This window comes from Coniosporium apollinis (genome assembly GCF_000281105.1).
Source record: "Coniosporium apollinis CBS 100218 chromosome Unknown supercont1.3, whole genome shotgun sequence".
Classification (NCBI taxonomy): domain Eukaryota; kingdom Fungi; phylum Ascomycota; class Dothideomycetes; genus Coniosporium; species Coniosporium apollinis.
In genome coordinates this window covers 642,642-664,284 of record NW_006913265.1, presented here as the reverse complement: position 1 = coordinate 664,284, position 21,643 = coordinate 642,642, and the positions used below count along the sequence as shown (strand labels likewise).

Here is a 21,643-nt window from a genome sequence, read left to right as displayed (position 1 = left end):
GATAAGCAAACAGGAAGATACCAGAACGCCGTCTATGCTTCGTGAAATGCTCGGTGGAACGCTTGCTGGAGACCGGAAGGACAAGAAGTGAAATGCCCTTCGGTGTTGACGGTGTGATTGTCGAGATTCAGCCCTGTGGCGCATGTCAACATCCTGACACCCGATCTGCAGGAGCCGGAGAGGCGCCGCCGAAAGATTTGCCTGAGGCCTGAGGCCTGAGGAGGCCTGAGAGTATCGGTCTACGAATTTTCCGCCGCAGAGGGAGATGCACGTGACATTCAACTACAGGATGCAGCACAATCCTTGAGCACTGGCGCACTGAAGCTCAAAGCCACCTCAATGCATCACCTCCAATTCCGCTGCTTGTAAACTCGTACTGGACCCCTCGCTTAGCAATGTCGGCATCGAGATGGTCGACTCTCTATCGCCCATCGCGCCGGCGCGCGTTCGGGCACTCCTTCTTCCTGTGGGAAGGATCAAGCGGGCCAGCTTTAGGACTTTTACCAGTCTGATCCAGGCTGAGAATGCGGTGCGCTTGGGAGATGTCAGCCCAGACCCTCGCCCTGACAGGAGTAAGACCATCAAAGCCTGCAAATTCAGGAGAATGTAATGAGCACTCGCTGACCCTATGAACACGCAGACATGTTTTCTCCCCTCGCTTTTCCTGATGGTCACGTGTTATATGAGATGTCAACTTCTCAGTCGACTGCCTCTCAGCTCTCGTTGTCGCCCTTTGAATTGTTCAGAGAGCCTCTGGTCATCATTGGAGTTGCCGACGGTAAAGAGTACGAAATCTCGACTGGTCGTGTTGCAAATTCTTCCGAGACTTCTGGGGTTGATGATTCGAATGTCCATCAGATTCGGTCAGAGCTTCGAGATGCAGTAGAGCTTCTTCGTGAGCGGTACTCTAGAACTCTGGTCATTCGCCTCTTCATGTTCAACCACCCTGCTGGTATAGGCGAGGAATGGCTTCCACAGGAAACAGCTGTCATACCTCCTGTAGAGCAACTCAAAATTACTACCATGAAAACAGTCATGTGTGATCTCACCAGTATGCTCCTTGCAGAGATGACAACACTGGCAAGATCATACCAAGCCCTTCCATCAATAGCATCACCGGGTCCTGGCCCAGGCGGTGCACCCACGGGCAACCACTCACACTCATCGAGAGATCCACCACTACTCATGCGGAGCAATTCGCAGTTGACCAATGGAGTCCATTCAGCTTCGCCAGCCCTGGATCAACAAGCTAGCCATCATAGGCTCTCGATGCCTGCGCACCTCCCTTCCTCGGTAGCTTCAACTCCGTTAGACGACTCTCGTCCTGGGACACCTGCCGATGGTACTCGAACGCCGCCAGTGACCTTCGATGAGATTGCCGGACCTGGCTCTACTGATGATGGAAGCGGCTTAGCCAGCTCAGTTACCCTTTCGCGTGCCTCGAGCGCTTCTCGGGAAGCAAGTAGAGATCGTGTCTCTGTCCACGGATTCGGTTCAGGTAGTGTAAGTGAACGAGCTCGAAACAAGGGCAAGGGAAGAGTGGGCATAGTCCTTGGCAGCATTTACTTGCTCGCTGGCCGCTGGCATGATGCCATGCGGGAGCTCGTGGATCACACTTCAAAAGCCCGCGCCTTCAGCGACCATCTATGGCACGCCAAAGGTCTGGAGAACATACTTGTGTGTATGCTCCTGCTGCTGTGGGCTGGTGTAGATTTTAAGGTAGGCTGTACCTTCGTGCAAGCATGCATACCCACGCTCCGACTTATGCATAAACGCTAATGCGACCTTCTCAGATCCCTCAGATTTGCTATCCGATTACGGGCAAGGCGCTCAGTATCAGGTCATCTGTGCAAACACCATCGGCAAGCGAGAACGACCTATCCACGCTCGGATCCCCTAAGTCTTCGGCGCAGGGCGGCGCGGCACGGCACCTAGCTGATCTCTTGCCTGAATTAATTGACATGATCTTAAATATCTACGGCCGCGCGGCGAACTTTACTGGCGAAGCAATGCCGCAGCTCGCCATTGCAGAGTGTACCATCCGCTCCGCCAAGTCACTCGCAGCGTTGCATCTGGCTAACGGAGTCTTGAGCGTTGCCGCGCTCGACCACTTGGTAAGAGGCGTACCGTTCGAACCAGCTCCAGACCTCTTCGTACCGAAACCGACCATCAGGCCCACCAAGCATGATATCTCGTCTATGCTATTTGACGCATTGGCTTGTTCATCCGAATCATCCCGGTTAACAGCTATTGACCGGCTGGCAATCTTGGGCGGCATAGCTTCGGTTTTCTCTTCCCTGGGATTGAGGAGGCAGAAAGCGTTGATCATTAAGGAGTACATAGCCGTTTTGATCCCTGCCTTGGTACAGGCCCGGAAAATCGGTGCAGCTGAGATGGGAGTTCACCCTACTGCAGGACTAGCAGAAGTCAACATGGCGAGTGAACAGTTAGGCGGAGCCAAACCGCTCGACTCAGGCCAAGCCGTATCAGAAGATAACATTGAACGGGTTCTCGAAGTCGTTTGCCGTACCTATGGAATACCAGCACTCGAACTGTCGACGAAAGCGGATTCTTCTGACCGACAAGTACAGCGCTTGACTGAGCCGGTTGAGTCTGACCTACAAAATGCCGCTCCTCTCCAAAGACTTTCCGATCTCGCCGCCTCTCGCTCCTTTGGCAGCCTGAACCTCAAGCTCGATGTACTACGGGCCTGCATTGATTTGTCTGAAGCTCTACCAAACTTTAAGGGGGTTCTGCATTTTACTGCCGCTTTACTGCGAGCCGCCGGGCCGGCTAGAGCGCCAAGTTTTAGCACCATGGGAGTTCTGGTTGTGCTGGCCAAGGAAGAGCAGGTGCGGCTGGCGACCATTGTCTCTCGGACCATCAGCGCCGCCAAAACAATAGGCTTGAAGAACCTGGAAACTGACTATTGGGATGATTTCCTTGTACGCGGCGTTACCCTTATGGAGCCGTCTCCGTCCAAGCTCCTCTTACGACATCGCAAAACTGAGCTTGACGGTACGAGGCAACAAAGCAAAACGAACGGTCCATTTATCCACAATCCCTTCATGAAGAAGCCGGAGAATCTTGACACTGAATGGGTCCTGGCGGCCGGCGAGCAGTACGAGTTCATTGTCACTTTACAGAACCTGTATGAGTTCGACCTGGAGATCGAATCGCTGAAGCTAGTGTGTCATGATGTTGAGCTCGAATCTTTGCATAGTAATTTGTGGCTGGGCCCCTGGCGAGCGCAAAAGTTTGCTATCCCTGCTGTTGCGCGCTCTACGGGCACTGCCCGTGTTACTGGATGCTCAGTGAAGATCAAAGGGTGCCGAGAACGCGAATTTCCTATCTTCCGCGAACCGTGGCGAGCAGCAATCGAAAAGAAGATAAAAGGGATAGGGCTCCGCGCAGTTGAGGCTCCCAGCTCACTCCCGCTGTCTGGTGCATCTACTTCATCGGATACAAAATATGCCACAACCAGTCCCATAACCAGCAGTCTTGTGTTCACCGTGCTTCCTCAGCAACCTATCATCCGCTTATCACACATCTCTATCCCACAATCTGCAGTTATGGTTCTAGAGGGCGAACGAAAGATCTTCTCGATAACCCTTGAGAACCTGACAGATACTGCTGTGGACTTCATTCACGTTTCTCTCCAAGACTCCACCATGGCACCTCTTCAAGCTCTTCTGAGCAACAAGACACTACCACCAGCTGAGTTCTACGAACACGAGAGGCAACTGCTCGATCCATGTGTCCGGTTACATCGCTCCGGTGAACGTCAACCAACGCAGATCAATGCGAAGGGCCAAGCGATGTTCCAGATTGAAATTCTCGGGAGATACGGCTTGACCGAGTGTGTAGTGCAGTTCAACTATGCACATCTAGGGGTACCTTCAGATCAGATCAGCGACAAGTTCTATACCAGACAGGTTTCGGTCCCAGTCGCTATCACTGTTAATGCCGCTGTTCAGCTTCATCGCATAGACATTGTCCCATTCCTTGGAGATTTCGCTTGGTCGAACCAGCACCGCCAGCGTGCTTTCAGCCGGACCAGCAGCGACAAGTCCACGAGTAGGAGATCGCTGGCCAAACCTGCCGATGAAGGAGGGAATCCCTTCAAAAGCTTACTTGGACGAGTCGGACGCCGGAGTAATGACGCTGACCACTGCCTTGTGCTCCTCGATCTTAGGAATGGGTGGCCCAATCCGTTGTCCGTTTCGGTACAGGTCCGTGAGAAGTCGTCAGGTGACGACACTCCCGACGAGGAGTGGCGGAGAGCGTATACCGTACATAGCCTCATCCAGCCCGGGCACGTCGAGCGGCTGCTTATGCTGCTACCGAAGACCTATCTGAAGAACCCGCATCTTCCAATACCCTCCTTGAACCCGGCCAATCAACGTCAGTATGTGGTCAGTGCGAGCAACATATCTCCAGAGGTCGAGCTTGCTAACCGCGAGCTCTTCTGGTGCCGAGAATCCCTATTGAGCAATATACGCGGCAGTTGGGAAGACAGTTCCAGCGGCAGGAGAGGCGAGATCGACCTTCGAGGCATTCGACTGAGCTCAAAGATGACCGAAGCAATGCGGCTTGATGACATTGCCGTCGAAATGAGCGTCACGGCCGGAATGAACGGTACTGCCAGCTCCGTACGACAGTTCGGACGGTCCAGATTCGAGATCACCGTTGATGAGCAACTGATCCTTACAACGAAAATGTACAACAGATCCGCGTCATCAATCTTACCGTTACTGCGACTGCAGCCAAGACTTGCAAGTCAGCCGCACGGCGTAGCACTGGATCTGGACAAGCGATTTACCTGCGATGGTCTGCTGCAGCGACCCTTCCCGCTGCTGCACCCCGGGCAAACCGCAGAGGCCGTCCTGGGGATATGTGCTTCCTGCGCGGGTCATTTCGAGATCGGTGCGACAGTGGAGGAGATTCAGCCATGGTACGAAGAGCGGGGAAGCGGGAATCAGAACAGAACAAGGGCTGATACCGGACGGCTGCATGACAAATTGATCGGCGAGGTTGGCAAGCGTATGTGGCATGCATCGGAGGTGTGCTCAATAGTCGCCAAACAGCCGGAAGCAGGATGGGTTGAAGACATTCTGGCAGACATGGCGGAGTCTGAGAGATAAGACCGGCATGGGTAAGAGTCCTCAGCAATCGGGCGCGGGAAGACGGATGTGTCTAAGACGTGAAAGTATTCTCTACTTCGTCTCATATATCATCATTGCATTTCATGGAGTTGAGAGTATCTTGCTTTCTTCTGGCGTGGTTTGGCGTTGTTTTGTGGCTTCAATATTCTCAGCATGTGGCTCTGCCTCATACTATCCCTCCAATTCCTTTAAGACATTTATGGCTTATTTCAGATACCTTCACGGGCTCCTTCCGCACCCATGTTGGTGATATCCAAACACTTGGCCAACCAGTGCGTTTTCGATCTTAATTCACTAGTATCTTCCAGCCACATCCAAACCCACCATGTCTTCACAACCCGAGTGAGGCAGCGGAGCCCAGATACAGGTGCGTGACGTCCCACAATACGATGCGTAACAGGACTAATCTTAGGTTTCCTGATGGTTTGCTACCAAGTGAAGCGCTACGTGTGATTAGCGGTCTCAGCATCCTCACTATCATCATGTGCCTGCATTCACCGGGCCTACTCGCTTCATCTAGCGAGCCCGTTACCTATATCTTTCGTTTCCTTCTCGTGTTAACCCTCGTGCCAAAATTGACTTCGCCCAAGAAAACGTTACCACTCAGAGTGTCAGCTTAGCTTTCGAGACCACTTTAAACTGCCCATCCTTAGCAGGCATAACCTACGCAACACAATCATGGCACTTCTGTCAAAGCGTTTCCGACTTCTTGACTTGCCAAAGGAGCTCCGAGATAACATCTACGAACTCACCCTGAGAACAGATTACCACCGGCACAGCTTCTTCTGCACCTTCGCCCAGGGACCGATAACAGCAAACCACATCAGCTCCAACATCCTCGTTGTGAGTCGCCAAGTGTACAACGAAGCTCGATCGAGACTTCTGGCGGTCAATACGTTCCATTTCCGCAGTTCGAAGCAAGGCCGCGACCTGCGTACACTCACGGACCTACTCTCGACACACGTGGGCATTCCGTGTGATCCGTCTATCCTAAATGCAACGTTGTACCTCGAACCAGACTGTGACCGGGGCTACGCCGCGTTCAGTTTCCACTTGTTTACTGTCGCGCTCGTAAAATGCGCATTCAGTGGCCTCATGATTCGCAACCTTGGGATCCAAATCTGCAGGGGATTCGAATTCATAGATTCTCTCGGACAGCCAGATCCGACGGCACTTTACAACCTCGGGCGTGCGTTGGAAAATATCCATGATGTCCAGTCAGTCGAAATCGTTAATATGGCCGGCTGGATGAAGGAGGCCGATGTCGAAGCTTTGTGCATCGCGGCTTTACGCTCGTCTCTAGCACTGCTTCCTTCGGAGATCAACGAGATCAAGGAAACCCTGAGGATAGCGAGACTGAACATCTCAGAGAGCAAGGATGCCATCGAAGGGTGCAACAACGGCACTAACTTGGATACAGATCGCGAACGTCTGCAATCTCTTTCAAGCAGACCGGCAGCAATAACAGGCTCCAATCCCTGGCTCCACACCCTCAGGCTCACCCGACCCGCGTTCGTCGATTTCTCTGATACTCACCGCGGACCCCGTATTATTGAGGAAGAGGCGGGAACTTCGGCGTCTCAATCTCTTGCAGAACTGTTGTTTCAACGCAATCAGCGGGTTCTGGACGAGATGCGGCTGCGACCGATGTCCACCTTCGACCCTGCGGAAAGTCTTCCTGGATCAAGAAGCTGGTGACCGGAGATGCGTAGTCTGAGAAGGCGCTGATCGGAACGATGCGTACACAGCATGCCCGGTGCTGAGCTAAACCAGAGCGGAAGTGATGGTGTGTCTCATTGGAAGAGCACCTGGAGGGTCGGCTTCCTTGCCCGAGGTGGATCACATGATGCCCGGCATTCCCTTACCATACAGCTGTCCCTTAGATAACTCCATGTCCTTACATGCTCCCATGTAACACAGTTGCATGCTCAATTCAACTATCATAATGAAACTCGTAACAATCCGATTGTGTCAAAGTTCTTCCGCTCTTAACACTAGATTCTTACTTCCAATACACAAAGCTGGTGAGGCCTCTTTCTTTCAAACATTCGTAACGGAACTACATGTCCAAAGATGTCTACTAATAACGAAGAAGGCTGGCACAAGCTACCATGACAGAATGTCCACACATAGGACACAAACAGTAGTACAACAGAAAGTGTCCAGGCCGGCGAAGACACCGCTCAGCTTGTGGCCGCAGGACTCGCCATGTCTGCTAGATTGATGACTGCTTTGAGAGTGTCGCCGCCCATTTTCGAACCTTTCAGCGAGTCAACTAGATAGAGTCACCAGTGCGGGGTCCCTCGGCTAAGCTAACGAGCGTAATACTTTGCTAACATCCGCAGCCCGGTTGTCAAGGGCTAGTAAGGAAAGAAGTGCACTGATAGCGAACTGCAGGGCCAGGTTCAACCGGTTATCCGTTCGCTGACTCTACGTTGTATTCTGGCTATTTTAAGTTGTATATCGACTGCTCAACTCCATCGTACTCGCAGCTGCCGGACCAAACAAGGAGAACATCCCAAAAACGAAACATGTAACAGACTAACAGTGTCAAGCTTTACAGGCTGCAACTCCGAGACAGCCTATGTCCCGGCTGCGAATTGTCGCTCTTGCACAGCTCTATGTCCGCCACCAATTTGCATTCTCAGGACGTACAATCAGTGGGGATCAGTCTCCAGAGCCGGAGGAATTGACCTTTGATGTCGAACACTCATGGAAAAAGAATTAGCGGAAACTCGATTGGCTTGCCTACGGCGTTGGTGCATCAACAAATGTCACTCTTCATGTTGCGCAATGTCACAAACCCAGGGACAACCATCGGAGAGGAAAGAAGTTACCTCGAGCCGTTCGGGAACACGTCCCGACTCCCGACTTCTAGATGGGAAAGAACCAATATGTTCGAGATAAAGTACACCCGAAATACGACCCTGTCCTCCTCAGTAGAGGCAGCCTAGCTGTTGCTCATCGCAAATTCGGATTGACATCAGAGGTCAGAAAAATCTATTATATCAAAGATCTGCGGACTATTAGACATCTCTGATCTCCTAGCATTACAAGGCGTAGTGCATATCAGCCGCAGGATGGTGCGGAAGTTGCGGTCCCGGATTACAAGAGCGCTGGAAGCGGCTCCGTGGGAAGAGGGAAGAAGAAGGGACAGGCAGTAGAAGAGACTAGTCAGCCCGTCCCAAAACAAGAGAAGGAACTTCTGGGGTATGGTCCCGCCATTGTGGAAGGCGCCGAGGCCTCAGATTGCCAGTGTTCAGGACGGGTTCCCGAAGAGCTCTTCGACTTAATGGCGCCGGGATCCGCCCTTGAGAAGCTAGAGGGAGACGAGGCCGACGAGATGCTCGAAACACAACTCCGAGAGGCGATCGACTTCAAGCCCTTCGAGGAAGGGCTTTGCGCTGTTCACGCGATCAATGTCAAGACCTCTGCTGTCCTGGGTATCCGCAGACGCTCATCCAAGCTTAAAACTCTTCAAAAAGGCGCTTCGTCCGGCTAGCTCACAGCACAACGAACGGGGTTAAAATAGCAACGGCTATCAAACCAAGTAGCTAACAAGTAGCAGCTAATCTCGCATGAGAAAGGAGCGAGGAAGGTAAGAACGAGGAGAAGCAGCATCTATAAATCACAACTACCGCTAGTGTATCTGCCGACCTGTCTCACCAGACTCCACGGTGTTGCTCATTTGCTAGATGCCACACAAAGCACTTCCCGGAGTGGCGCAATTGGCCATGGTGCGTGGTACAGACAGTCAAAGCACGATAGGAGCATGTGAAGATGGTGCAGCATACGCAAGAATGTGAAGATGCCATCAGTCTAAATCATAGATACCCGTCAAGATCTCATAGCCAACCTTGGGACCTTGGGACCTTTGAACGACTGGCAGATTGCAGATTAAGACATTCACACGGAGCAAAACTTACCGCTGCTAGATGAGGAAGCACCGGACGAGCACTTCAAACCAACCAAGAAATTTCTCTACAACTAGGCAGCATGAGGTTCAAGGACATCTCTGAGTGCAGAAGATTGGGCAAGAACATCAAAAGCAGGAGTGTCTTTACGGCAGCAGTAGGTGGTTTCAACTACCTATGACATTGGGAGACAGTAGGACGAGCAAGGACGTTAGGGATACGGGCAGGCAGGATTCAGCGGAAGAATGACTTTATGGTCTTAGACGGTATCAGCGGCGTCGTCCTTACATTAGCACGCTACATGATCCACTGTCAGCACACAACCATGCGGGTAATCCGGTAGGCGAATGGGTTACCCGTTATCCTGTGAAAGAATGTCCACGGTACCCTATATCTACTTTGTTAAGCCTTGACCCATTCGGAAACAGCCGTTCAGCACAACGCCTCTCGTAGCCAGGCTGTATTATGATACGCAAATGCCTGGCGTCCGAAACTACAGTGCGCACGACCATGGGCGATAAGCGCATTGCAGATGTCAATATTGGGGATTACCTTTATGATGCGGAAAATCGTCCTGTGCTTTGCATTGGTGTGGCTCCGCCCGAAGTTGGTCGTATGAAGGAGATCAAATACCAGGACTTCGATTCTCGTCAGAGTGTCACCTTCAAGTGCACTCCGGATCATTGACTGACCCTCATTACGATTGGTACAAAGCCCTCGATTACTGCGAACACTGTCACTTGGTTTACTTGATGCGACCGTAGGCATCTAGAGCGGGAGACTAGCCATCTTCACCTGGACATATTGAGCGATATGTTCGAGCAGAGGAGTACGGCTGTGGATGAGGAGCTGGAAAAGAGGAGAGGGACAATTCTCTGAGGGGCTCAAGGCTACATGCAACTTGTGTTCGATATGGAGCATCCAGGCCTGTCCAGCGTAAGCACTGGAACTGGGAACGTATCACAGCTCGCAAGAGATGGGTACCGCGGATTCCACGCGCTCAACATGCCGTTCTTCATCCACACGCACGTCGAAGCGAGTGCGAACCGGTCCGTGCTTCCCTCAACCACGATCAGACCGGGAAGTTTCCTGGGCATCATCCCCGGCCGGATCCGCTATGGACGCTGTTTATGAGGGGAGTATCGCACAAGCGATTCTATGATATTGACCTTGGATGGTTTATATGGTCCGGCTTGGCAGCTAGCTTGATGCACAACCAAGGAGCAGCCGCAGCCGCGCTCATCAAACGCTCTTAGCGCCCAGCTCCGGGGTCTGCACAGACCGCTTGCGCTTAGCGACCCCGGTGTGGAGAAAGAAGCTAATGCAAGGGTATCTGTGCGCTCTGCGTCCAGATCTCGTCCAAGACCTTGGAAAACTTGGAAAAGCTTCAGCCAGTGACAAGCCTCAGCTAAGAACGTGCAATATTCAGCGGCAGCATCATATGACGATGGCCGCCAGCACCCTCAGCCCGCGCTGGTGACCCGCGGCTCAGGACTCTGATCCCCTCCACCGTCAAGGTAAGTATTGTGTGTCCTTCTTCGTCCCCCTTGCATGGAAGTGAACTTCTTCTCGCACCCCTTTTGTGATCCAATCGTAGCTGCATTTCAAACGCTCTTCATCCTACCCAAGAGAACGAGCCGTGAAGCCCTCACTATGCGTCCTATACCCCTCCTCCTCGCCCTCCTCACCACCTCCACAACAGCGCTGCCCCACCCCTCCCGCTCGGAAGCCGACGCCCTCGCCCTCCTCGCGCTCGAGAAGCCCCTCCACACGACCGTCCTGATGGCCATGGGCGCAGCGCAAAGAACAGCGGCTAGGAGTTCCAGTCCGTCGCCGCGGAGCACTTCTTAGCCGGACAAGTTGTTTGATCATTGAATCGGCGTTGCTGGGAATTCTCTACGAGCAACCTATGGGATGAAATCCGGTCGTGTGAGAGGCGGTGTCGCTTTATGGGTTTACGGGCGTTTTGTGTGCGTGCAGTAAGCGGTGTTTGTGACCTACGTTGGGGAGACGGCGTACTCACGTCACGGCCACAGGTTCGGTCTACCTAGTGAAAAGAGCCGGTTTGGTCGACTCTATGTTTGACGAGGACAAGGTTTCGCATGTTGTCAACACGTTTGCATGGTCCACGACGGCGCACGGAGCGTAGCGCAGCATGAGGGTGAATTCACCATTCGCAACAGGATGGAGTTTGGGAGTTGGACAGCGTAGACTGCATGTATTGGCGCTGTTGCAAGCACGTTGGGGAAGGCACTCTCAATAGTGACTGTATTGTTCTGCTATAATATCTAAAAACGGTGACAAAGTCCGCAATGAAGATCAAAAACTGGTATAGCAACCGCAAGCGATAACGATGACAACGCCAAATCCCGCTCATAGTACTGGTGAAGGCAGATCCTGCTGTAGAAATGATGTGCATGAAGATACCCAGACTGTTCAGATATCCTCATACGTGCGTATCTCTCCATACATAACTTTTGAAATCGATCATCGTACACACGTCACCGGCTGAGCCATTACTGTCGTACATGTCGTGTCTATCGCTACGCTGTACAAGGGTATCGTGCATGTTCGCGGAGTAGTGAGAAGATGGGTTGTTCAGGCGGCGGCAGTGATGAGCTCTGGGGGAGCGCCGTTGACCTTGTTTAGAAGCTCGTAGGGAGGACGCTTGACGATGCCGCCGGTAACGGGAAGCTGAGTGCCGACACCGGTGAGATAGGAGTCGACATCACGTGCTGCCATACGGCCTTCATTGATGCCCCTAATTGATATGTTAGTGCAAGAAGTCAAGATGAAAATGGTATGATGAGCTTACCAAACGATGAGAGACTGGCCACGACGACAGTCTCCAGCGGCGAAAACGCCATCGACACTGGTGCTGTACTTGCCAGGCGGCGTCTTGATGTTCTTGCGAGCATCCTTCTCCACTATGCCACCCAGGGCACGGTCCTCAGGTCCCAAGAAGCCCATAGACAGGAGGACAAGGTCAGCCGGGAAGAGGTGTTCACTTCCCTCGATCTGCTTCATGTCCCAGCCACCAGTGACATTCTTTGTCCACTCAACCCGCACGGTGTTGATGCCCTTGACGTTACCGTTGCCGTCATCGACGAAGTCCTTGGACATGACGCAGTACTCACGGGGATCTTTGCCCATATGGGTCTTGACCTCGGTGTGGCCGTAGTCGACCCTGTAGATACGCGGCCACTGCGGCCAAGGGTTGTCGCTGGCACGCTTTGGCGGAGGCTGAGGAAGGAGCTCGAAGTTGGTGACAGACTTGGCTCCGTGACGCACAGAGGTACCGATGCAATCGTTGCCGGTATCACCGCCTCCGATGACAACAACGTGCTTGTCCTTGGCGGAGATGTACTCTCCGTCCGAAAGTTCCGAGTCAAGGAGGGACTTGGTGTTTCGGTGCAGGAACTGCATGGCAAAGTGGATGCCGTCAAGGTTGCGGTTGGGGATAGGAAGGTCTCTGGCGACTGTAGCACCTGTAGCGATGACAACAGCGTCGTTCTCAGCTCTTAGTGATTCAAGAGTGACGTCGCCCTCGCCAACATGAACGCCAGTCCGGTACTGGATGCCTTCCGCGCCCATGAAGTCCACACGACGTTGAACAACCTTCTTGTCGAGCTTCATATTGGGAATGCCGTACATCAAGAGCCCTCCAACGCGGTCAGAACGCTCGTAGACCGTGACGTTGTGTCCAGCCTTATTGAGCTGATCAGCGCAAGCAAGACCAGCTGGACCGGAACCGATGATTGCGACGCTCTTGCCGCTTCTATACTTCGGAGGCGACGGTACCATCCAGCCCATCTCGAACCCGCGGTCGATGATGGCACATTCGATGGACTTGATGCCAACAGGATCCTCATTGATACCGAGGACGCAAGCACCCTCGCAAGGGGCGGGGCAGACGCGGCCAGTGAATTCGGGGAAGTTATTGGTCATGAGCAACCTGTTCAAGGCATCCCGCCATTGGTTCTGGAAGACCAGCTCATTCCACTTCGGAATGATGTTGCTGATTGGGCAGCCAGTGTCGGACTGGCAGAAGGGAACACCGCAGTCCATGCAACGAGCTGTCTGGTACTTGAGTTCATCTTCGTTCAAGCGTGTAGAGAGTTCTTGCCAGTCGCGAGTACGGGTCTTCGGGTTCCTGTACTTCTCAGAACGTCGCTGGTACTTCATGAAGCCGCGGGTCTTGTCAAGAACCAAAGATCTCTTCTTTTCAGCCTTGGCATCGCCAACGCTCTCTTCGATGTCGAGGAGATCATTCTTCTTCTTTTCCTTGTTCTCGGCTTCGTGCTCCGCCCTCCGTGATGCTTCATGTGCGGTGCGGACAGGATTACCAGGCATAATGGGAAGAGGGTACTCAGCCTTCTTCGCTTCAGCGGCCTTTGCGGCTTCCTCCTGCATGACGCGCTTGTAGTCGGTAGGCAGGATCTTGACAAAGCGAGGCAGGGCACGGCTGAAGTCCAGCAAGATACGAGCCGCCAGCTCAGAGCCAGTGTAATGGTGATGGTCCTCTATGAGTCCGCGGACGAAAGCGATTTCGGTAGGATCTTCGATGGCCGAAAGCTCAACCATCTCTTGATTGACCTTGCCCTCAAAGTCGTGATGCATGTCGAGAACGTAAGCAATGCCTCCGGACATACCGGCAGCGAAATTGCGGCCAGTGTTGCCAAGGACGAGCACACGGCCTCCGGTCATGTACTCGCAGCCATGATCACCGACACCTTCGACAACGGCAGTGACACCGGAGTTGCGGACAGCGAAACGCTCTGCAGCGACGCCACGGAAGAAGCAGGTGCCGCTCGTAGCACCGTAAAGGCAGACGTTGCCAATCAGTACGTTCTCCTCGGCCTTGAAGACAGCAGCGCGCGGCGGGTAGACAATGAGACGGCCACCGGACAGGCCCTTACCAACGTAGTCGTTCGCGTCACCCTCGAGCTCTAGCGTTACGCCCGGTGCCAGGTACGCACCGAACGACTGACCAGCAGAGCCACGGATGTTGGCATGAACGGTGTCTTGGGGCAAGCCGGCCTCGCCGTAACGCTTGCTGATATGGTATGAAAGCGTGGCGCCAAGAGTGCGGTCGGTGTTAAGGATGTCGCATTCAATCCGGGTGGGGAGACCCTTCTCTAGGGCTAGCTCGGACTCGGCGATGAGTTTGTTGTCGAGGCGCACATGAAGCTTATGATCCTGCTTCCTGACATTGTAGGTGGCAACGCCGGGGCGGAGCGTGTGAGCAGGGGTAAGGATAAGTGACAGATCGATGTTCTCGGTCTTCGCTGTTCGTAGATCGTCGCGCATGCGGAGCATCTCGCAGCGGCCCACCATCTCGTTGATGGTGCGGAAACCCAGCTTTGCCATGATCGCACGGAGCTCGTTTGCGATGTAGTAGAAGAAGTTGATGACATGCTCCGGCGTCCCCTCGAACTTCTTCCGCAGCTGCGGATCTTGAGTGGCGATGCCTACCGGGCATGTGTTAAGCTATTAAATCGTTAGCATTAACTTTCAATGAAGATAGTGGGGTACTCGCATGGCATTTTCGCATCATAATACAGCCCATAGCTATGAGAGGCGTTGTGGCGAAGCCCCACTCTTCAGCACCAAGCAGGCAGGCGATGGCGACATCACGTCCGGTTCGGATTTGGCCATCCGTCTGGACGATGACACGACCACGGAGATCATTCAGGACGAGCGTCTGATGCGTCTCCGCAAGACCCAATTCCCACGGAAGACCGGCATACTTGATGCCGGTCCAGCGGGAGGCACCGGTACCACCATCGTGACCAGAGATGAGGATGTGGTCAGCTTTGGCCTTCGCGACACCAGACGCCACAATACCGACACCAGTCTCGGAGACAAGCTTGACTGAGATGCGGGCGCGCGGGTTCGAGCACTTGAGATCATAGATCAATTGTTTCAAATCCTCGATACTGTAGATGTCGTGATGCGGTGGCGGCGAAATCAAACCAACACCTGGCGTAGAGTGCCGCGTCTTTGCGATTGGGCCGGAGACCTTGTGGCCTGGAAGCTCACCACCTTCACCAGGCTTAGCACCTTGAGCCATCTTGATCTGTAGCTCATCGGCGTCCGCGAGATAGTTGCTGGTGACACCGAAACGGCCGGAGGCGACCTGCTTGATGGCAGACCTCATGGTATCGCCGTTATCCAATCGCAAGCTTCTTTCCGGATCCTCACCACCTTCACCGGTATTGGACTTGCCGCCAAGCCTGTTCATGGCAACAGCAAGGGTCGAGTGCGACTCCATGGAGATGGAACCGTAAGACATGGCTCCGGTAACGAAACGACGCACAATCTCGGTCCATGGCTCAACCTGATCGATAGGAATAGGTGCGCAATCGTCGAAGTTGAAATCAAGCATGCCCCGCAATGTGCAGTCTTTAATCCGCTCGTACTCAGAGATCGAGTATGCCTCGTACGACTTGTCGTTCTTGGTGCGGACAGCGTCCTGAATGTTGGCGATAGCCGTAGGATCATTGACGTGCGGCTCACCACCATCGCGCCAGTGGTACTCGCCCGTTTCAGCTAGGCCGGGAATTTCGACGATGCTTCGTGTTGGGAATCCCTTCTCGTGGAGAGCAAAAGCATCTTGAGCGATGAGTTCAAGAGTCATACCCTTGATACGGCTAGCTGTGCCGGTGAAGCACCGGTCAACGACCGCGTCGTCGATACCGAGTGCCTCGAAGATCTGGGCACCCTTGTAGCTCTGAAGTGTGGAAATGCCCATCTTGCTCATCACTTTCAGGATGCCTCCGTCGCAAGAGTGCCGGTAGTTGTCGATGAGCTGCTCGGGGGACAGCTTCTTCCGAATGAGGCCCTCGCGGTTCATCTTGAGGATGCACTCTATGGCTAGGTAAGGGCAGATTGCATCGGCGCCGTAGCCGACGAGGACACACATGTGATGCACCTCGCGAGCCTCACCGGTTTCGACGATAAGCGCAGCCTGTGAACGCCACCTGTTCTTGACGAGGTGATGATGGACCATACCAGTGGCCAATAGAGCGGAGACCGCAACTCGATCTGATGAGACAGCTCGATCGGATAGAATCAGCACGTTGTCGCCGTTCTTGATACCCTCTGTTGCTGCATCACAGATCTTGTCGAGGTGGTCGATGTAGCCTTGGATGCCTTGCTTCTTGGGAAAGGTGATGTCAATAACCTTGACTTTCCAGTCGGGATGAAGGGTGTTGATCTTGCTTAGAGCATTGAACTCCTCAATCGACAGGATGGGCGATGGGAGAAGGAGACGGTGGCACTGTGATTCGTCCATCTCGAGTAGGTTACCTTGTGGTCCAACGTAAGCCTCCAGAGACATGACGATGGCTTCTCGGATAGGGTCAATAGGAGGGTTGGTGACCTGGGCGAAGAGCTGGCGGAAGTACTCGTAGAGCAGACGTGGCTGCTTCGCGAGACATGCGAGCGGTGCGTCGTTGCCCATGGAACCCAATGCTTCCTTGGAATCTGCAGCCATAGGCCCAAGAAGCAAACTGACTTGCTCCAAGGAGTAGCCGAAAGCCCTGAGGCGTGGATCCTCCTGAACGCGAGTGTCAGTGATCTCGTGAGAGAGATCAGTGCCCTGCTCTAGAAGTCGGTTGTATATGCTGGACATAGTAATGAGCTGCTTCTCTATCCATGACCGGAAGTCATGACGGTTTGCTACACTGTTCTTGAGCTCATTGTCATCGACGATACGACCAGCCACCGTATCAACGAGAAGCATCCTCCCAGGCTGCAGTCTACCCTTCTGCACAATCCTCTCCGGCTCAATGGCGATGGTACCAACTTCGGAGGCGCAGACAATACGGTCATCATCCGTTACGTAGTATCTGCAGGGACGGAGGCCGTTTCGATCAAGATTGGCACCGCAGTACCTGCCGTCGGAGAAAGTGAAAAGAGCTGGGCCGTCCCAAGGCTCCATCATGCAGCCAGCCCACTCGTAGAAGGCCTGCTTTGCAGGATCCAGCGAATCGTTGCCTTGCCATGCCTCTGGTACCATGAGCATCACCGCCTCTGGTAGAGAGAGCACGCCGTTGATGACCAGCAACTCGAGCACATTGTCGAAAGCTGCCGAATCGGAACCGCCGTCCTCGATGATGGGATAAAGCAGCTCTAGGTCGTCACCGAAGAGGTCCGACTTCAGAACGCCTTCTCGTGCCCGCATCCAGTTCTTGTTTCCTCGCAATGTGTTGATTTCACCGTTGTGAGCGGCCCACCGTAGCGGCTGTGCTCTGTCCCAGCTGGGGAATGTGTTGGTGGAGAACCGTGAGTGGACAAGGGCGAAGTGGCCTTCGTAGTCGACGGACAGCAGATCGTAGTAATATTCGTATACTTGGACAGGCGCCAGCTGACCCTTGTATACAATGTTCTTGTTGCTCAACGAGCAAAGATAGAACCAGTTGTGAAGGCCAATCACGTGGGTGGCTCGTTTGCGAAGCACGTAGAGCTGACGCTCGAACCGTGACTCGTCGTACTCCTCAGCGAAGGTGTCCTTCGGCGCGTTGCCGTCGCCATACGCGGACTTCAACACAACGAATGGCTGCAAGATGATCGGCTCTCTCGATAGAGCAGCCGGTCCAAGCAGGGTTGAGTCCTTTGGCACCTCCCGCCAGCCAAGTACCCGAAGGTCCAGTGAATCTGCCGTCTCTTCGAAAGTGGCAATTGTGTCCTTGAGAACCTCGGTATCCGGCTTGAAGAACAGGTTACCGGCGGCGTACTGCCCTTGCGGAGGGAGCTTGATCCCTTGCTCGCGCTCAAAGTTCTTGAGGAAGAACTTATGAGGGATGGAGGTCATTACACCTGCACCGTCGCCGTCCCTGGCATCTGAACCCACGGCACCCCGATGGGTCATGTTGCAGAGAAGGCTTTTAGCTGTGGAACACAGTGTCAGTATACTGCCGAAAATATTCTAGGTATAGCACTTACCATCGCTGATGATCTTGTGGCTCGCCTTGCCCTTTATGTGGCTGCACTCTTGTCAGCTATGGATTGCTTCACGATCCAGCAAACATGCCAGTGGGCTAATCGTGACTTACGCAGCAAAGCCAACACCACAAGCATCCTTCTCCAACTCAGGGTCGTACAGACCCTGCTTCAGTGGCAACGCGGCAGCCCATGACTTGTTCTCTGGCGTTTCCTGGTATCTGTAGACGTTCACAGGCTCCTCCGGTTGTTCATTCGGGGTATCGATGTCGGCTTCGTAGATTTTTGTTTCCTCTGCGAACGAGACAAGACCCATTCTTTCGGCAAAAGGCCGAATTCTTGGTCGCGGAAAAGGTTGCAGGTAAGGATGGAAGTGCGGAGTGCGATTGTTTGAGGAGGTCGTGGACGTAGAGTCGAAGCCTGGATCGACCTGAAGTTCGGAGTCAGTCACGGCTAAGGGCAGAAGGTCGAAAAGAATTTGCTGTAGCGTAGACGTCCGTGTGTGAAGCTGGAAATGGTGGAATCGGGCGCTGTCCAGATCGGTAGGAAGGGAGATAGAGTTTTGGGGCAGCCTAACAGCTTGCGGGGCGGAGGGAGGAAATCCGGTGGCAATTGTAGAGCCCTTCCCCGTCCTACGGTGGGGAAAAAGAAGTTTGCCTCAGCTGGTCGTGCGATCTTCACAGCTGATGATGTGCAAGACTGTCGCAGGTTGCGTCTTTGCGCAGATAGTTCCCCAGGCTGGAGGTTCGGTCGATAAGAGCTTGGGCGAATCACAGTGGCGGGGTTGTCAAGGGAAGCGGATTCGTGCAGAACTCCAGCAGGCCTACTTGCGGGACAGCTGGGTTGTAGAAGGAAATGGCTTACGAGCTGAAGATGGAGTAGGTGCTCCCAGCGGACTCACTTGACGGGCGGTGTCGCTACTGGGCTGCAGAGGGTGATGTGTGGAAGAGAGGAAGACGGAGGGGGAGGGTGGTGGGTTTTTGAACACTTGACGCGAGGGTGGGGAAATAACAGCGAGCGCTAGCACCCATCACTCTTAAGTATTACTCTATGCACTGATTCCCGGGCGAAATGCTCTAGACTCGTTTGAAGTAGCTTCAGGCTCTCGACTTGTTCTGCTCCTTTCGTGTTGCTCGAGGCGCCCATCGCCGCTGTTGCGCGGGCCGGAGATTTTCACATGGCAGCTCCTCGCCTTTCTCGCCATCGTTCTTCGCACTTTGGAGTCATTGGAAACCCATTCGGATTCCAGAGCAACTCAGCGATGCACTGATGCTCAGGAACCCCAGCTCAGATGCATCCATCTCCACCTTGGCGTCCATCCTCTCCATCTGCGTGCGCCCTCCTGCTGCACGGCTCTCGAGTTTTGGAAATTTCCCTGCCTACCCCACGGTTTTCTGCCGCATCGGAGCAGCCAAGAGTGCTTCATTAGCTTCGAAACCGAGGGCGGTGAAGCAGCTTTGCATGCCGCTAAAGTGACAAGGTGAAATGGCCGCTGTGTGATTCGTCTGATGCCCGCCGCTGATGCACCTCGTGCAGCTTGTTCGACCAGATTGCCGCAAATCTGTTGCGGCCGGTTGCGTGCCAGCCGTTAGCTACCGCAGCGCCGGGCCATCTGTCGAGTAATTCTTGGTGGTCAAAAAAGTCCCTTATCTTGCCCGTCAACACCGCCGCGACGGGACCGTAAACGGCACTTGGCGATAGAGCCCTTAAAGCCCCGCTTGCCGCCTTGTGTCCGCTCTGCATGCATTCAGTTACGCAAACGTGATGTCGAGGAAACGCCGTGATGGTCTTGAGAGACAGAGCAAGGGAAGAACTCAGCCGCGGTCTCTCGGCCCGGCAGCACCGCGGCAGCATCTTGAAGAATCGCAGAACAACTGACGCGCGCGCGCAGCGAACGCGACAACAGCGACAACACGAACCGGCATCGGGAGAAAGCGGGTTCTGGAAGGCGAGCCCGTTTCTGTGTGTCACGAGAAAGCAGCTCCCTGAAACACCCGCCGATGTCGCCGTCTGGAAACAACCGCGACTTCTGAAGACTCTCCTCCGGACCGGCGCCTCTCACTAAGAACGACCATTGTAGAGTACCGTCGGTTGGAAGCTCAGGGTCCGCTTCACCGCCTGTGGGAGAATTCCGCAGTTCGGCGCGGCGTGGCGCCGAGCGTCCCTGAAGAAACGCTCCATCCGTGGCCCAAAATGCAGCGGATACGGATGATCACTCCGTCACATCCGGAAGCTAGAAGAACAAGCAGTGGACTCATAATCTCAGGCGACCTATTTTGGTAAGACGGTAAGATGAAGCGGCTGCTGATGTTCAGTCCGTGGATTGCGGCAACATCGAGTACTGGAGCAGTAGGGGTTTGAGGGCATGGAGGGAGAAAGCAAGGGCATCAGCATATCATGATAAATGACAGCGCTGGAATTGAGGGTGGCGATGGTGGTGACATTCTGGACTGCTGAGCACTCAAACGCCTCGGTCATGGCCAATTCTCGGATAGGCAAATAGAGGAGAACGCTTCAATCTATGGTTGTCACTGCTTCTGATGATGTCCGTTGCAAGGCGGTGGATGGCACACAGCTTGAATGTGCAAGCTGGTCTTGCGCTAGACAAACTCTGAGATGACTTAGGCTTGTTGATAACACAGAAGATTGTTGTTTTGTTGCTGCCGTGTTTGAGCTGTCCTCCTATCTGTTCTTGACCGCTAGGATGTGAGCTTTCCACGCCACTAATGCTGCTCCGAATGCATGCAAACAAGAGCAGTGCGCCTATACTCCGCTAATCATCCCGTCCATCGAAAAGGAGCAATCGGGCCTTCGCGTGGTTTTCTGTACGCAACTGTGCGCATTTTGCAGGCCCAGTAGTACCCTGAGCCCAGATCAGCGGGAAGACTTGTACCAAATCGACCGACGAAGACCAACCACACTGACTGCATCGCCTCATTGCTCCATAGCGTCGTCATCCTCTACGAAGTCTTCATCGTCATCGTCGTCCTCATCCGCGGCGGCATCATCCTGCGCGGCTTTTGCGAAGTCGATTTCCTTGCCTCGAGTGCGGCGTCCGGTGTCGAGGATGTTGTCGGTGTCGATTTCCTCCATGTTGTCTTCGTCTTCATCTTCTTCCTCGGCTGGTCGCGCTGTCAGAATGTTGGCCTATGGTGGAGTTAGGGGAAATCTTACGTTCAGCCTAGTGAACGGATGGATGTTAGCTTGCGAGCGCATACTGGATGATAGCAGTTGTAGGACCTCTCACATGGTCTTCAGCGGCAGATTCTTCGGAGCTCTCATCGTCATCCATACTCATGTCTTGTGGCTCTTCGACGGCCTTGCCCTTGCCCTTGAGGGCGGACTCGCCGGCCATGGAGCTGTCTTCGGATTGCATTTTCTCGTCGATCTTGGTTGCGGAATTGTCGCTGGACATTTGCGTGATGCGTGGGGTTTATAGAGTTCGAGTTCAATGTGGGGCGTTTCAGAAAGTCGAAGCGCGTGAGCGGTGTTTGAGTCTGATGTATGAAGGACGGAGGTTGCGGTTGCGGTGAGTGAAGCGTGGGTGGTTCTGTCTCGCCTACCGAGCCGGTACACAAACACGATGCACTGCAGTCGCGACAGGACAGCGGCGCTTAA

The 21,643-nt window shown here is 53.8% G+C and overlaps 5 protein-coding genes across 5 annotated transcripts; 3 read left to right on the top strand and 2 right to left on the bottom strand.

The window, feature by feature from the left end:
• Positions 1–409: 409 nt before the first annotated feature.
• Positions 410–5,144, top strand: W97_00939 (uncharacterized protein; the record flags this gene model as incomplete). The annotated part of the gene is made up of 3 exons (XM_007778850.1): positions 410–572; positions 641–1,719; positions 1,794–5,144. 3 exons carry the CDS (start codon positions 410–412, stop codon positions 5,142–5,144), a joined length of 4,593 nt encoding a protein of 1,530 aa, XP_007777040.1.
• Positions 5,145–5,843: 699 nt separating this feature from the next.
• On the top strand, positions 5,844–6,863 carry W97_00938 (uncharacterized protein; the record flags this gene model as incomplete). The annotated part of the gene is made up of 1 exon (XM_007778849.1): positions 5,844–6,863. The coding sequence occupies one exon, from the start codon at positions 5,844–5,846 to the stop codon at positions 6,861–6,863; it is 1,020 nt and encodes a 339-aa protein (XP_007777039.1).
• Positions 6,864–9,589: 2,726 nt separating this feature from the next.
• Positions 9,590–9,958, top strand: W97_00937 (uncharacterized protein; the record flags this gene model as incomplete). Its single annotated transcript, XM_007778848.1, has 2 exons — positions 9,590–9,747; positions 9,844–9,958. 2 exons carry the CDS (start codon positions 9,590–9,592, stop codon positions 9,956–9,958), a joined length of 273 nt encoding a protein of 90 aa, XP_007777038.1.
• A 1,719-nt stretch (positions 9,959–11,677) lies between these two features.
• On the bottom strand, positions 11,678–18,341 carry W97_00936 (glutamate synthase [NADPH]; the record flags this gene model as incomplete). The annotated part of the gene is made up of 5 exons (XM_007778847.1): positions 11,678–11,840; positions 11,895–14,569; positions 14,592–17,974; positions 18,029–18,069; positions 18,139–18,341. The coding sequence occupies 5 exons, from the start codon at positions 18,339–18,341 to the stop codon at positions 11,678–11,680; spliced, it is 6,465 nt and encodes a 2,154-aa protein (XP_007777037.1).
• A 2,618-nt stretch (positions 18,342–20,959) lies between these two features.
• W97_00935 (uncharacterized protein) lies at positions 20,960–21,440 on the bottom strand (the record flags this gene model as incomplete). The annotated part of the gene is made up of 2 exons (XM_007778846.1): positions 20,960–21,172; positions 21,273–21,440. 2 exons carry the CDS (start codon positions 21,438–21,440, stop codon positions 20,960–20,962), a joined length of 381 nt encoding a protein of 126 aa, XP_007777036.1.
• Between the last annotated feature and the right edge of the window lie 203 nt (positions 21,441–21,643).